Source organism: Stegostoma tigrinum, chromosome 19 (assembly GCF_030684315.1).
Source record: "Stegostoma tigrinum isolate sSteTig4 chromosome 19, sSteTig4.hap1, whole genome shotgun sequence".
NCBI classification, from domain to species: Eukaryota; Metazoa; Chordata; class Chondrichthyes; order Orectolobiformes; family Stegostomatidae; genus Stegostoma; species Stegostoma tigrinum.
In genome coordinates this window covers 55,198,097-55,215,239 of record NC_081372.1, presented here as the reverse complement: position 1 = coordinate 55,215,239, position 17,143 = coordinate 55,198,097, and the positions used below count along the sequence as shown (strand labels likewise).

The 17,143-nt window shown below is 42.5% G+C and overlaps 1 protein-coding gene across 1 annotated transcript in view; it reads right to left on the bottom strand.

Annotated features, from left to right (window-relative positions):
- ddx27 (DEAD (Asp-Glu-Ala-Asp) box polypeptide 27) overlaps positions 1-16,822 on the bottom strand; it is a 46,874-nt gene extending 30,052 nt beyond the window's left edge. The window contains exons 1-8 of the mRNA XM_048550350.2: positions 16,638-16,822; positions 9,874-10,017; positions 9,323-9,382; positions 7,838-8,048; positions 7,669-7,718; positions 6,413-6,499; positions 6,093-6,198; positions 1,886-2,059 (exon numbers count right to left, since the gene is read on the bottom strand). Of these exons, the coding sequence (XP_048406307.1) occupies positions 1,886-2,059; positions 6,093-6,198; positions 6,413-6,499; positions 7,669-7,718; positions 7,838-8,048; positions 9,323-9,382; positions 9,874-10,017; positions 16,638-16,715 (910 nt within the window). The 5' untranslated portion in view covers positions 16,716-16,822. The remainder of the gene's footprint in view (positions 1-1,885; positions 2,060-6,092; positions 6,199-6,412; positions 6,500-7,668; positions 7,719-7,837; positions 8,049-9,322; positions 9,383-9,873; positions 10,018-16,637) is intronic.
- Between the last annotated feature and the right edge of the window lie 321 nt (positions 16,823-17,143).

Below are 17,143 nucleotides of genomic sequence, written 5' to 3'. Positions count from 1 at the left end.
AAAAGCTGTGAAGCGGGGAATGGAGGAGGCACAGTGGATGGCTGTCTGGATGACAGCAGGGGGGAAAAGAGCGTTGTTTGAAAAAGATGGACATCTGGGATGCTTGGGAGTGGAACGTCTCTTCAGAAGTGACAGTGACAGAGGAATTGGGAAAACGGAATGGAGCTTTTGAAGGATACAGGGTGGGAAGTGGTGTAGTCTAGGTAGCTTTGGAAATCTGTGGGTTTATAGTAAATCAGTCTGTAAACTGTCGCCAGAAGTGAAAATGGTGAGGCCAAGAAAGGGGAGAAAGGTGTCTGAGATAGACCAAGTGAACTTGAGGGTGGGGTGGAGGTTATTAGCGAAGTCAATGAACTGCTCCAGTTCAACCTGGGTGCAGGATGCAGCACTGATGCAGTCATCGATGTAACAGTGGAAGAGTTGGGGAACAGTCCCAGTGTACGTACTGAAGATGGACTGTTCAACATAACTGACAAAGAGGCAGGTGTAGCTGGAGCCCATGCAAGTGCCCATGGCAACCCCCTGGATTTGAAGGAAGTGAGAACAGTTGAAGGAAAACATAGAGGGCGAGGACTAGTTTGGCGAGGCGGAGGAGGGAATTAGTCGGAGGTGGGGGTTGCTGGATGGGTCTGTTGGAGACGAAATAACTGAGGGCCTTATAGGGTATGGATGTGTATAGGGATTGCACGTTCACAGTGAAGATGAAATGCTAGGGGCCGGGGGATGGAAATTACCAAAGAGGTAGAGGGCGTGGTTTGTGTCACTGGATGTGAGTGAGGAGTGCCTGGACCAAGGCGGGACAGAATAGACTTGAGGTAGGAAGAGAGGAGTTCAGTGGGGCAGGTGCATGCAGAGATAATGGATTGGCTGGGGTAGTTGGGCTTGTGGATCTTGGAGAGAAGGTAGAACCAGGCAGTGTGGGGCTGGGGGACTATAAGGCTGGAGGCAGGGGAAGTCAACAGAAATGATGAGTTCAGTGACACTGTTGGAGATGGTGGCTTGATGGGCCATGGTGGAGTCAGGACATGGTGTCGGAGAGTTGGCATTCGGTGTCTGCAACATACAGGTCCATCATCCAGACTACCACTGCCTCGCCTTTGTCAGTGAGTTTGATAGGGAAATGGAGATTGGTGCGGAGAGGGTGGAGTGGTGCATGTTCTTTTCTAAGGCAGAGATGAGAAGATGGTTTTTTTTCCTTAGGGTGCTTAGTTTGTGGAATTCTCTTCCCCTGAGAACAGTCGAGGTTGGATCACTCAAGATGGAGTTAGATAGATTTTTGATGGATAAGGGAGTCAATGTTTAGCAAGGGCTGAGAGAAAACAGGTGGTGAGATACACCAGATCGGTTGTACTGAATGGAACAGCAGGTTCAAAAGTCTGATTGGTCTACTCTTGCTCCCAAGTTCATGAAATTATTCCGCTACTAACTATATGTTCTGTAAAAGTGATATTTTCCTCTAGAACTTTACAATTCTATAAACTTTGTAAAATCTTATCTGATAAAGGTGCTTTGTTCGAAAAGGACCATGTCTCTCCATTCAATCCTCTTCTCTTTCTTAGCTTGAGCAGATTCCAGCAGCAGACAGTGAGCCATGCCTGTAACACTCTATAGCCAGGTTCTCCATAGCTATTTGCTGCAGATTTCCTATCTGCCATTGCTGGGAGATATCACAGTTTCTGATCAACATGTCTGACCTCCAACAGGGCTCAGATGAAGATGTAGTATGAATTGGGCCACACCTGTCCTGTTATGCCAAGAAAGGGTACATTTTTCTTCGTACAAAACAGTGCCCAGAAGTAACCACAGCTACAAAATCTTAAAGTATACAGAGCTTCTTAATTGCTGACAGATGGTTTTCACACACTTTCATACAGCGCAAACTTACCAACAGCAAGACAGAGGGAGATGGATGTGAACTGTGCCAATTGCCTGGAGACAGAGTGAACTTGAATGCCTAGCTCACGAGTTGGAACTAGAACCAACACCCGAGTAATGGGAGCCTGTCGCGGCTTATAGATCAAGCGTTCTAGGACTGGCAGCATGAAGGCAGCAGTTTTACCTATGGAGCAATGGATGGAGAAAATGAAGAAAAAGAATCACAAGACTTGTAAGAGATTTACCGCTAGTTTTAAGTAATATCCACGCTTGACAACTTCGATATGTCTAAATCAAGGATCTAAGTGTGGTACTCTTACTTAAATATATATCTTAAACCAAATATAAATGTGTTAACCGTGGTTGTGTCCAAAGATATTGCACCCTCACCGAAGTTTATGATTGCACCATGTATTTTCAGAAGAGATCGCGCCTCAGTTCTGCTCCAAATACATAATAACTTGTACCTGACCTCCTCCTCCCTGTTTCTCCTGACATGCAACAGGTGATCCAAGCTTATAGTTCAACCTCTACGTGCTATCCTCATGTACAGCACAGGACTCCATTAGTTGTTTCTAATTCAAGCATCATGTTGACATCACAAGAGAAGATGGTGGTGTAGAGGAATTTTTAAAATATAGATTTATTCCGGGACACGGGCATCGCTGACAGGTCAGCATTCGTTGTCTGTCCCTAGCTTCCCTCAAGAAGGCGGTGATGAGCTGCCTTCTTGAACCACTGCAGTCCATTTGCTGTAGGCACACCCACAATGCCATTAAAGACGGAACTCTAGGATTTCGACCCACTGATACTGAAGGGATGACGATATATTTCCAAGTTAGGATAGCGAGTAGTTTGGAGGGGAACTTGCAGGTGGTGTTGTTTCCATCCATCTGATGGCCTTGTCCATCTAGATGGTTGGGGCTGTGGGTTTGGAAGGTGCTCGACAGTGGGGAATTCAGTGATGGTAAGACAATTGAATGTCAAGGGCTGTTGTTAGATGGTCTCTTATTGGAGATGGTTATTGCCTGGTATTTGTGTGGCATGCATGTTACTTGACACTTTTCAGCCTCAGCCTGGATATGGTCCACGTCCAAGTGTGTTTGGACGTGATGCTGAAAATTGTGCTATCACTGGTGAACATGCTCACTTCTGACTTTATGATGGAGTAAAGATCACTAATGAAGCAGTTGAAGATGGCTGGCCTAGCACATACACTGAGGAACTCCTGCAGAGATATCCAACTTCCAACAACAACCATCTTCCCCACATGCCAAGTATAACTCCAACCAGCGGAGAATTATAGAACATAGAACATAACAGCACAGTACAGGCCCTTCGGCCCTCGATGTTATGCCGACCTGTCATACCGATCTCAAGCCCATCTCACCTCCACTATTCCATGTACGTCCATATGCTTATCCAATGACAACTTAAATGTACCTAAAGTTGGCGAATTTACTACCGTTGCAGGCAAAGCGTTCCATTCCCTTACTACTCTCTGAGTAAAGAAACTACCTCTGACTTCTGTCCTATATCTTTCACCCCTCAATTTAAAGCTATGCCCCCTCGTGCTCGCTGTCACCATCCTAGGAAAAAGGCTCTCCCTATCCACCCTATCTAACCCTCTGATTATTTTATATGCTTCAATTAAGTCACCTCTCAATCTTCTTCTCTCCAATGAAAACAGCCTCAAGTCCCTCAGCCTTTCCTCGTAAGACCTTCCCTCCATACCAGGCAACATGCTAGTAAATCTCCTCAGCACCCTTTCCAAAGCTTCCACATCCTTCTTATAATGCGGTGACCAGAACTGTACACAATACTCCAAGTGCAGCCGCACCAGAGTTTTGTACAGCTTCACCATAACTTCTTGGTTCCGGAACTCAATCCCTCTATTAATAAAAGCTAAAACACTGTATGCCTTCTTAACAGCCTAATTATCTCCCTAATTCCCACTGATTCCAGCTTTTATAGGGCAGCCTTGATGCTAAGGGCTGGCATTGGATATCACTGGGCTATTAATCCCAAGGCCATGAGACATGGAGACAATTTTATGAGGACAGGAGCTCAAATCCCACCACAGTCGCTGGTGGAATTTAGATTCAATGAATAGATATGGCATATAAAGATTTTTTCAATAATGGTGACCATGAAATTATCACGTTTCATAAACTAACGTGGCTCACCAAAGCTCTTCAGGGTATTAAATCTGCTGTTTTTATCCATGCTGTCCTACAGGGTCAGAGCAATGTGATGACTTTTGATTGTTCCTTGAAATGGCCCAGCAAGTCACTCAATTCTAGACCAAATAGGGATTGGTAACAAATGCGGGCCTTACTAGCAACAATCCCATGAAATAATAAAGAAAAATTGTTGGAAGTCAATGATCTCAGTCCCTGAACAGCACTGCAGAAGTATCTCAGGATAGATATTTTCTAATCAAATTTTCAGACATGTTATGACATACCTCTGGAGTAGATGGGCCTGGGTTTCTGGCTTAAAGTGAGGGACTCTACCACTGCACCATGAGACCCTATCCTCAGAGCAGTATCCTCCGTCCAATTATCTTCAACTACTTCATCAATGACCTTCAGTCCATCATTTGGTTTAAAGTGGGTGCAAGATGATCGCACACTGTCCAGCACCATTCACAGCTCCTCAGATGCCGAAGTAGTCTATGGCCATACACAGTAGGACCACGGCAACATCCAGGCTTGGATCGACAGGTGGCAAGTAACAATCACATGACACAAGTGTCAGCAAATGACAATGCCAACAAGACAGGATTTAATCACCTCCCCTTGGCATTCAATATCTTTACCGTTGCTGAAACTCCAATTATGAACATCCTGAGAGCTACCAGAAACTGAAATGGACCAGCCATTTAAATACTTTGACTATGAAAGCATGTCAGATTCTGCAGCAGGTAACTCATCACGTGCTTCCCAAAGCCTGCACACCATTGACAAGGCACAAGTCTGATGTGTGATGAAATTTGCGTGGATAAGTACAGACCAACAACATTGAAGCAGCTCAAAATCTTCCAAAACAAATCAGCTCACCACCTTCCTATGTGCCAGGTATGACTCCAACCAGGAGACAACAGTCCCCCTAATTCCCATGAACTCCAGCTTTGGTTACAGCTCCTTGATGCCACATTTGGTCAAACACAGCCTAGTTGTCAAGGCTGGCATCTTACTCACCTTCAACATTCAAGTTTCACTATTGCCATGTGGTGACAGCTGTGCATTCCATCTACAAAATGCACTGGCTGATGAAAGGTGTCTGCTTCACCAATAAAGTCATTGAGGGACTACTGATAAAGCAAAACTGAAGCCTTGATGTGAATTCCCTTCTATTTCTTTACCCATTCAGGAGATCTAGATTTTGCCGAATGGGCCAATATTTATTGGCTATCCCTCATTACCCTACAGAACGTGGTGATGAACTCCTCCTTGAACCAGTGCAGTCCATCGGGTAGACACAACGTTATTAGAGAGGGAGCTCCAGGATTTTCATCCAGCAGCAGTGAAGGGTTAGCATTGTACAGGATGGTGAACGCCTACAGAGGAACCTGCAGGTGAGTAGTGTTCCTAAACACCCCTTAGACTGCAGCTGTTCTATAAGCCAGGTCACTACAATATTCCCAAGGGTAAATAGGGTGGGACAATGAATGTTGGATCAGCCAGTGAGGCTGACATCCCATAATTTTTTTTTAAAAACATGGCTAGCAAGCCAACCCTTGTGCTCAAAACTCATCTGACTAATGCATTAGCACAGATCAGCAACTGCCATGGAACCACCATCCTCTGCAGAAAAAGTGGCCAGAAGTTGGAGAAGAAACCCAGTTGACCAATACGGGCTAAAACACATGGACTAGCAAATTCAGGGCACAGTTAAGTAACAAATATTTCCTCTAAAAAGCACATAATATCCCAACAACGTAATAACTACCTCATCTTATGAGCGAAGACATAACATATCAATAGTACAAGAATGTGATTTGTGGAGATCTCAAGTTTAAGAACTGCTGGGTGTAATCTCAGAAAGACTAACAGAGTTCAACTACTAGTGAAATCATAATATAAGTAACATGGTCCAGGTGCAGAAAATATTAGGCTCAACATAGCCACTAGATCACTAGATGTCTAGTGCAGAACTGTACAGCTATCTCATATATTAGGCATTACCAAGTTAGGCATTAAAGCAAAACCTACCTGTTCCAGTTGCAGCACATGCACAAAGGTCTCTGCCAAGCAGGCCTAATGGAATACATGCCTTCTGAATGGGGGTTGGTTGCTTGAAGCCCACTGCAGTAATTGCCTAAACATAATCAAAGGGCAGCAATGGAGAAAGAATCAGAGAACCAAGCTTTAGACCCTAGTAACAACACATGCAGGTATGAGTTAATGACCATTCAATTAAACAGAACAATGCCATCTTCCCAGAATGCAAAGCACTTTTCATGCAAATAATAACGGTAACAGTAATCCATGTTGACGTCAATGCATTTCATCAAGTGGCACACAATAAATACCTTTAACAACGGTCGCGAGAAATTCATATCCTGGAATGTCAAACCTTCATCAAATTGAGGGGCGTCCTCAAAGAACACACCTGATTCCTGTTTGGGAACAAAAACAACTGTGTGAAACTGCAAAAATAGCTTCAATCATCTTCCTATTGCGACAGCCTCCCAATTTCCCCATTTCTTTATATCTGTCCTCCCCTAGTCAACTGCCAGCTAATCTTTTCCAAAACATTTTACTCCCAGTTTCTCCTCATTCAGTCCCTCCTCTCACTTCACCCAGCCAACTTCCCACACCACCTCTTTCAACATGTTATCCTGTTTTGCCTTCATTCCAGTTGCTCTTTCTGTCTCTCCATCTAGATCACCATCAATTCCACTCTGACTGAATAATGTCCAGTCAAACATGGAGTTCCAATAGATAAATTAATAAGTGCAAATAAAAAACATTACTGAGGTTGCAACATGCCTCTCCCCAGGCACTCAGAGTCTTGTTGTCACCATGAGCCATACAAACACAGAGGCAGGCCCTTCAGTCCATCCTGTCTATGCCAGTCACCAAGTATCTATCCATTCTAGTCCCATTGTCCAGCACTTGGTCTGTAGCCTTGCATTCTATGGTGATTCAAGTGTTTATTTAAATATATTTTAAATCTTGTGATGGCTCCTGCCCTATCAGGCAGAGTTCCAGATATTCACAACCCTCTGGGTAAAAGAATTCTTCCTTAAGTTCTCTGCCCTTTGACTTGAATTATATCCTCTGATTAGTGACCCCTCTATGAAGGGGAAAACCTTCTTATTTACTCCTTCATAATTTTGTACACCTCAATGATGCTCCCCCTCAGCCTTCTATGCTCTAAAGAAAACAACCCCACCCTACCTAGTGTGTCTCCATAGCCGAAATGTTCCAACCCAAGCAATTTTCTCTGCATCCTTTCTATAGCATTCACATCCTGAATCCTCTAGCTGTTGCCTACCTAACATCTTATACAGCTCCACTGTAAACTCCTTGCTCTTATATTCAATGCCTTGACAAATAAAGGCAAGTACCCCATATGCCTTCTTAGCTACCTGTCCTGTGCCTTCAAGGAACTATGGATATTCTCTGTAAGGTTCTTCTGATCCTCGGTACCTCCGAGGTTCTGTCTATTCATTGTGTACTCCTTTGCCTTGTGAAGCATTTTGGGAGGATTAAGATTTCAGCAATACAATCATCCTTGCTGTTCTCAGTACACAGTAGGACATAAAAAGCTAGGAACACTCACATCCCCTGGAACTTTTCTCTTTCTCTTCTTCCCCTTCAATTTCAGTGTGTCTGTGAAATAATCAGCATTACATCAGTCTCTGAATAGCCAATAAAGAAATGGAAACAAGCCACAGTATTACCACAATAAAAACATTGTGAATAAAGTCAAGGCCAGCAAGCAACCTTACCTGCTTTCTGTAAAATATCTTCATCTGCTGAGGAGAACTCGGATATTGACTCATCGTCTTCTTCAATTTCTGCGTTTTTCTCTTTGTCAGATTCCTCAGCATCATCACTGGCCTCCGCCTGATCCAGTTCTTCCTCATCTTCTTCTACTGTGTCTGGTTTGGACTCAGTAGAGTTGGTCCTTAACGCCTTTGCTTCTTTTGCAGATTTCTCCTAGAAATGAGAAACATTTAAATCAAATCCAAAGACTGATATATGCCGCTCCTCCTCTTAGACTGTTATTATCCCTTCTCAATCTCCCTCTCAAAGATTACATTCCCCCAATTTATATCCATTTGTGGTGCCACAGGCAAAAGTTAATTACTATCTTGGTTGAGAGCAGAAATCTCTTTGCAGATTTTAGTAATACTGTGGGACACTAAATCTCATTAAAACTCCTACAAAAGCAGAAAATGCCGGATAAATAGTGGGTCAGGTAGAATCTGTAGAAAGAGAAATGTAGTTAGTGTTCCTGAAGTCATATTAGACCTGAAGACCTAACTTTTCAATTTAGGAGAAAACAGTTCTGAATTACATTTGCATATTTTATGACTAAAGCCAAGGCAATAGGTCCACTCTTCACAAGAATTGGTGAAAAAATAACTGGAAATTAGGTATTTAAATAAGTACTGTTGTGAAAAAGATACCAATTTGATGACCAATGTTTTGCAAGTCTTGGCTAGCAACAAATGATATGTTCTTGATGTTATGGTTCCTGTGGAAAAGAAACCCATTCATTTAAATAAAATTAAATCATGTGCAGGCAATTTCCCATTGTTAGGTTTAAAATCATTCTGAATCTTTTTGTTCCTACGTATTCCATCAGTCTTTTAAATTACTTTTTGCTTATGGGAATCAGTACTTTCTGTAGATGGGACTCTTACATCTTTCAGATCCTTTACAGTTCCTAACTTCCTACTATTTAGAAAACACACATTCTATTTGTTTTTGTTCCGAAGTGGTGACCTTAAAATTCTTACATTGTAAAGCTGGCTGATAAGGTTAGGTAATATTTTGTGTATAAATGGGTTGCTTCACTTGCTGGTGAACAGCAGGAAAAACTCAGCCTCACTGCATGATTTAGGTACAGTTCATTTGTCTTACCAAGGTTCCCACTGTTAGCCATTATCAAATGACCCATTGATCATGCACCTGTATGGAAAAGATCACCTTACATTCAGTGCACCAGGCCACCTTCAGAACTGGGTTTTCGCATAAAGAAAGTCTACTTGGATGGATATGGGAAGATTGCTAGACCAGTGAAAATGTCCCCAGCAAAAATCAACAGCTCAAAACATTTATTTGTTATGGATATGGAAAAGGAAGAAAGGAAAAATGGAAGGAAAATTCAGCTTTTGGGAGATCATAGCTTCCATGCCCCACCGAGACCCTCATACCTGAATATTTAGAAACTCAATCATTTGAGAAAAATATTGAAAACAACTGACCTCTTTTTTTCTTTTCTTTCGTACTTTGTCTATCTTTTCATCCAGGGTTGTTGGTGCCTTCTGGAAATAAGCAGAAAAATGAAGTTAAAATTATTTCAAACCCACTTTCTGAGCTGGGACTCAGTAAGAGTCAGAGAATAAAGTGCCCACTTGATGCACTGAAAACCTGGGGTCATCACCTGTCAAACAGTCAGCAAATTCTGAGGCATGGTAATCCAAAAGGACTTGTCAGCTGGTCCCCAAGGGTGCTGTGTTTTCAATCATATATACACACATTCATCGACACACATTCTTAAGAAATCATCACATTTCTTTAATCGTAAATTACTCTTAAGAAGCAAACAGAAAGCGAGCTTCAAAATTAGTTTATGGACTATGATTCCAGTAAGTTACTGAACATCAGCTCTCAGTGAGATGGGAATATTTCTGGGCTACAGCATCTTATCACTGCAGCAGAAACAGCGAACACTGAAAAAGTCTAAAAGCTGACATCTATTTAAGAAAGCTATGGGAACTGCAGCCTGTAAACATATACGGTCACAGGTTCTCACGTTCTTTTTCAGTTGACTCAGGACATCTGTCATCATCCAGCTGTCGTCATATTCCCCATCTTTTTCAGTGAACAAGAAGTCTTCACTGAAGTCCACACATTTCTTCCTCAACTTCTTTCTCTTCAGTAAGGTGATAGGTGGCTCCTGAACAAACAAAGACAACGGTCTTACAAATCAAAGAAAGGTGAGTGCAATAAGATCTGCTCTTCTGCTGCTTATTCATGCGCAATGTGAAACAGTACACTGTTAAGCATAATTCAGATCAGTATTGGATATGGGAAAGCTACTTCGAAAAGGGAACTCCCATCAAATCACTATGGCATGGAAGGCTATTCAGGTCATCAAGGTCATACCACAATGGCGTAATCTATCATCAGCTTGAACAATCACGTCGCATTATGGAAAAACGAGCAGCCGTAAATTGCTTTCGAACTTAGTAGCTCAGAGGCCTGGGCTGGTATATCTAAGTAATAAACATTGATGGGAGTATGACTGTTCCAAGGTTGGTGGGCAAGTGCAAACATCTCCCAAGTTTAACAATCATATGCTTTAATTAAGCACCAAGACCAAGGACTAAAGTTGATAGGAAGAGTTTACAGGTAAAATATTGCAGTATTGTTAAAGCTATCCATTTCTAACAGCCACTGCTGGCAACCAGCACCTCTGTTTCGCTAAGAAAGTAATTCTTTTTTTCTTTATTCATTCATGGGATGAGGGACATCACTGGCTAGGCAGCATTTATTGCCCATCCCTAATTGCCCAGAGCACAGTTGAGAGTTAACCAAATTGCTGTGGGTCTTGAGTCACTTGTAGGCCAGACCAAGTAAGGCTGGCAGTTTCCTTCCCTAAAGGACATTGGTGAACGAGGTGGGATTTTCTGACAATCGACAACGGATTCACTAGATTCTTAATTCCAGATATTTTATTGAATTCAAACTCCACTATCTGCTGCAGTGGGATTCGAATCCGGGTCCCCAGAATGTTATCTGGGTCTGTGGATTAATAGTCTAGCAATAATACCACTTGGCCATCACCGCCCCTAATATGCAGATAGCTATCCTCCCTCTTGAGCCCAATCCTTGCAGCTGCTCATTTCTAGTTTATTTTGTGTGCAGATCCTCCTTTGCCATCATTTTCTGCTCTCAATCTTAAATCTAATCTGTGGTGATTTAAGATGACAATTCTCCAAACTGACTGGAAACTTAACCAGCTGCTCACACAAGACCTGCTTTCACTGTTACCCTCCAAATCAAATTCTAAGTGATGAATTGTTAGTCACAGGATCCTGACTGGACACAATTCCAACCAGACTGTATTGGCTATAAACACAACAGAGGAGGGGGTCTGTTTAAAAAATAAACACCTCAAAAGCACTTCAAATGTTGTTGGTTCTTGACAGTAAAGTTGCATGAACAATCTTTCTACTCATTGTCAGAAACATGAAGTCCAATAAGCGGCAACTATTTTCCTCAAGTAAATACCTGATCATAACAGACTAGATTAACAGTGAGGGAGTGCTACACTCTTGAATGGGAACAGGATACTGCTTGTGGATGATCAGCCATGATCATAATGAATGATGGTGCTGGCTCGAAGGGCCGAATAGCCTACTCCAGCACCTATTGTCTATTGTACAGTCTCTCAAAAGAGACATCAAACAGCTTCTGGCTAGGCATTCTGATGGATGCTGTGATGAAACTATGGCTTTAAGAGGTGCATTTTGTCTTGATGTTAGGCTGAGACTGAGATGAAAATTGGTCTGTTCCAAGCCAATAAAGTAAACAGCTTGAGGGGCCTTTAAGTTGTATCAACAGATGCAGGATGAATGGGTCGAGTCAGGCTTCCACAGAGCCTGGATTTTAGTTTAACTTTCGGTAGTTGCTGGGGTCTTGAAGCTGGATGGTGAAGCTGTTATTCCTCTCTCTATTACAGCGAAAAACTGGGGTTCTCCTCCTGCTGCTAGGATTGCATGTGAGACAATCTATTTTACCGAATTTGCCTTTGCCAAGAGTGTGTTTGTGGAATGTTGCTGTATTGGAATAGTTGCTGTTTAGTACTTAAATAATCAATTATTCTGTTAAGTTTACCAATAGTTATAGAACATAGAACAATACGGCGCAGAACAGGCCCTTCGGCCCTCGATGTTGTGCTGACCTGTGAACTAATCTAAGCCCATGCCCCTACACTATCCCATCATCATCCATATGCTTATCCAAGGACTGTTTAAATACCCCTAATGTGGCTGAGTTAACTACATTGGCAGGCAGTGCATTCCACGCCCTTACCACTCTCTGAGTAAAGAACCTGCCTCTGACATCTGTCTTAAATCTAATTTGTAGCTATGCCCCCTTGTACAAGCTGACATTATCATTCCTGGAAAAAAGACTCTCACTGTCCACCCTACCTAATCCTCTAATCATCTTGTATGTTTCTATTAAGTCCCCTCTTAGCCTTCTTCTCTCCAATGAGAACAGACCCAAGTCCCTCAGGCTTTCTTCATAAGGCCTTCGCTCCAGACTAGGCAACATCCTGGTAAATCTCCTCGGTACCTTTTCTGATGCTTCCACATCCTTCCTGTAATGGGGCTACCAGAGCTGCATGCAATATTCCAAGTGAGGCCGCACTAGCGTTTTGTACAGTTGCAGCATGGCATCACAGCTCCAGAACTCAATCCCTCTACCAATAAAACCTAACACACCACAAGCCTTCTTAACAGCACTATCAAGCTGGTTGGCAACTTTCAGGGATCTATGTACATGGACACCAAGATCCCTCTGCACATCCACACTAATTATTCCAATTCTTCTTTCTCTTGTTTATATTTTAATTGTGGTGTAAAAATAAAGTGTGTTTTGCTTCAAGGTTGGCTGTTTGGCCAATCAAATGGCATCCAAACCACAAAGCCTTACATTTGTCATTAAACATAAGAAAAAGTTGGAGTCTAGACTTTCTTATTAATATATTTTGAGGGCGTTTGGTCTGGTCCATAATAATGCAAAACCCTCCACGGCATTGTTCAAACAACAGGTGGATTTCCGTGTCCTGGTCGAGATTCTTCAATCAATCTATACTAGTGGATATAGATAAAGTGGCCATTATTTGGAGTAATTTAATAAATTATCCATCATTTTGTCTATGTAACTACACTACTTATATTTACAAGTAATTCACTGTCAGTAAAATGCTTCAGATTCTGACAAATTAGAGTCAATATGAGAATCAGGCTTTTTTTTTCTAATTGTGGCTCAATAACCTGACTTTGGGGATTATTATCTATTTCAAATACATTCCTTAAATCCTCTATGTTTTGAAAGTCAGCCCTATTGCACTCATTTCTGTTCAAATCAAAACATCCTAACCAAATATGTCTTTCAGAATCGACTTTTCTGAAACCTTCCCTTTTACATACAAGTTAATTTGGCTTTCATTAAAAATTTAAATAAAACTCACTTTAGACATTATTGTAATATTTGATTCTGAAGATATAGTCTCTTACATTACAAATAGAGATATTTGTATGTTATAAATATCTTTGCCAATACTTTAACTTATAAATATCATTACATTAGGTAATAGCACTGTTTCCAATATTTCAAACTGCTCAGGAGCACTAGCAGCAAAAGCCCACCAGCAAAATATGTAAATATACACACACAGCATTGCTGAGTTCTGCACTCTTCTGCAACTTCTCACAAGCCCATCTTCATTCAGGAACTTAATCTACTACTTGTCTTCGCTGTTGCAAATTACCTTCCTACCCTTTTTTCCTTGTCCCATCCAACTCCAACAAAAAGCTTAAAAGTTACTGTTATACTAAGTTGAAACCATTTCTCCAAATCTGTTGTCATCATCCTCTCTTCGAACGAACCTCGACTTCTTCATCAATGTAAACCATATGAGGCAGAAATTAGAGTTAACGTTTTGGGTGAAGCGCTCCTTTCTCGGAACTGACCCTCACTTAATGTTAACTTTGATTTCTCTCCATAGATGCTGCCTGACCTGCCAAGCTTTTCCAGCAATATCTACTTTTGTCTCTGATTTACAGCATCTGCAGTTCTTACAGTTTTTATTTAATGCTAACCACTGTTCCATTTTCAAACACTCACTCGGCTGAAAAATCCTCAAGTTGTTCCAAAATTTGCCATAATTTGGAAACGTACCTCTTCTCCCACGGTGGCACAGTCGTTAGCACTGCTGACTCACAGCACCAGTGACCAGGGTTCAATTCCACCCTCAGGTGACTATCTGCGTGGAGTTGGCACATTCTCCCCGTGTCTGCGTGTGTTTCCTCCGGGTGCTCTGGTTTCCTGCCACTATCCCAAGCTGTGAATGGGCCTTGCTAAATTGCCCATAGTGTTCAGGGATGTGCAGGTTAGGTGTGTTAGCCTTGGGAAATGCAGGGTAACAGGGCAAGTGTAAAGGGATGAGTCTAGGTGGGATGCTCTTCAGAGGGTCAATGTGGACTTGTTGGGCCAAATGGCCTGTTTCCACACCGTAGGGATTCTATGATAACACCTGAAGTCAAACAGGTCACTCTAAATTGACTGTGGTAATCTATCCTTCCTCGTCTTTCTAGACCTGTCAGCAGTCTGAGATGATTGACCACACTATCCTCTGTTGTTCTGATAGCCTGGCACTGTACTCATCTGCTTCTACTCTTACTGGAAAATTGTCTGTGATTGTTCTTCTTCTCACTCCTGCATTTTGACTTCTGGACTTACCCAATCATCTGTTCTCAGTGCATCACCATTTCTCATCTGCAGGCTGCCCCTCAGCGATTTCACCTGAAAACATTCAACAACCAGCTACGTATCAACACACACTGCTCAACCCTCCACTGCCTTCGAATGGTCATACTGCATGTCTGACAGACAGGACCCGATGATCAGAAATACCTTCCAATTAAATGTTTGGAAGACCAACAATACTTTCTACAGTCCACACATCAAACCTCAATTCCCTAGCCGATTCAATCCCTCTCCATAGATACTGTCCAAGATTGAACCACACTGTTCAGAACTAAGCATCCTATTTTACCTCGAGCTGAGCTTCTCGTGAAATACCCTTCCACTCCCACCTCAGCATATCTTCTGCTGTCAAAAGACGTGACTAACTCAAATGCTACCCTGGCTAGGCTGCTGCGTTGCACCCTTGATAAATGTCAGCTCATCCAAAACTCTGCTGTGTTGTAACTCATATCAAATCCTTTTAATCCACTACCTCAATGCTTGCTGAGAATTTTCAGCTGTTGCGCAACCCCAATATTCTTCATTTCCTCACAAGCAAATTTCTAGAAGCAATTTTAAGAGACACACTCTATTACAAGTTCAACAGAAAAGAGGTTCTGACGAGACTTTAACACGGGTTCTGGAAAAGATTCATTTTCAAATACTCACATGAGGTACTACATGATAGCCTATAGAGCAAATCTCAGAGTTTAGGTTATATCGTCTTGAACTGAGCGATTTTTGAGAGTGTCTGTTGTTCTCCACTATCTACATTAATAATGTAAATTAAAGCACATATAAACTGTACATTTCGAGATGAAACAGTTGTATTAGTTAAAAGCCTTGTATGGGGAAAACCAATCAGATTAGATTGAGTGAATGAATTCACATCTGATGGATGATATTTACTGCAGACAAATGAACAGACTTGCTTTAGTACAGTATTTCATCTCTCTTGTGCATAGTAACAAATGACCTATATTCTTCAAACCTTTGACCCTGGCCTTTTACACTTTTTGCCTTGTCACAGAACCTTTAACTGTCTCAGCCCTTATCTCTGGGGCATTCTGCTTCAAATAAAAAGCTATATTTTTAAACAAGGAGTCATTGAACTTTTATTACAATTCTCATAGTGACCAGACGTCTCAAAGTAAAATACTTTTCAAAAGCTTAGCCACCGTTCTAATGTAGCAGCCAATTTGGACACTATAAACTAACTTCACTGCAGTAATGAACAATTTTTTTGTGCTGATGAGGGGAGATTGTTGGTCAGAACATTAGCGAAAACTCCTCTGCTCTTTTTTGAAGTTGTATCATGACATCTTTTGCACCCACTGCAGCCGACTGGGACCAATCTCAAATTAAGAAGTTGGGCATTTAAGGCAGAAATGAGGAGGAATTTCTTTCTGCGAGGGTAGTATCATCAGATCACCCATGATCTCACTGAATGGTGGAGCAGACTCGACGAGTTGAATGGTCTATTTCTGCTCCTACACCTTACGTAACTCTGGGAGAAATTTAAGGGATACTTTGGCAGAATGCACCATACAGCCGGGGGATGGGGGGGCGGCTGCTTTCTTATCAAAGAGTATTACAGGCAGGAGGGGGACATAGCGTTTGATTGAGAAAGGAAGGTCAAAAATGAAGGGAGAGCAGCAAACCGCCTGGTACACCTGCCTCAAGTATGTGTAAACGTCCAAACAGTTGGTCACGCTGACCTAAGCAGCCAGGTGGGGGTGGGTCTGTCGGAAAGACAACGCGGCCCTCCATCGGTCTCGATTTCGTGCAGGGCTCAAGCAAAGGGGTGGGATTTGAACCCAGAATGTCCCATTACCCGGTTTAGTGGGATTTTAAATTTTAAAAAAAGTAAACAAAGTGCTGGAGAAACACGTCAGGTCTGCCAGCCTTTGTGAGGAGAGAATGAACGTTTCCAGTCTGGTCTGACTGCACTTCAGAAGCCTTGTTGGGATCTTGCTGCGTTCCACAGTGACCGCCGCAGCCGAAGTCACAGTAACCGACATCAAGGCCCGGCCTCACCTCTCCCTCAGAGCCCGTCTCCTCCTCCGGAACCTCGTCCTCCTCTCCAATCGTCCTGATTAAGTCGAAAGCAGCCATGGGATCCCGACAAACCGATCAGAAACCGGCACGTGTGAGGAAACTTCAGCCTGCGGGAGCACAACGTTCGTCGGCAAAACCCGTCCGCAGCAGAAGCGGCGGCTGGAACAAACAGTCCGCCCAACAATCGTTCCGGGCAACGAGAGTGAAGGCACAATTGCATGGACGAGGACATTACCAAATACATTTCGAGCCTTATGCTGCCAGAGGGAGTGCCGCAAATGTTCAGCAGACTTCTCCCTGGATGGCAATACTGTTCTATAAAGAGAAATAGGGCAAACTGCGCTTATATTCACCAGAGTTTTCAAGAATGAGACACAATCTCTGAAACTTGTAAACTACTTTAAAGGATAGATAGGGCATAAGAAACGTTTTCAGAAATAATGGGAACTGCAGATGCTGGAGAATCCAAGACAACAAAGTGTGAA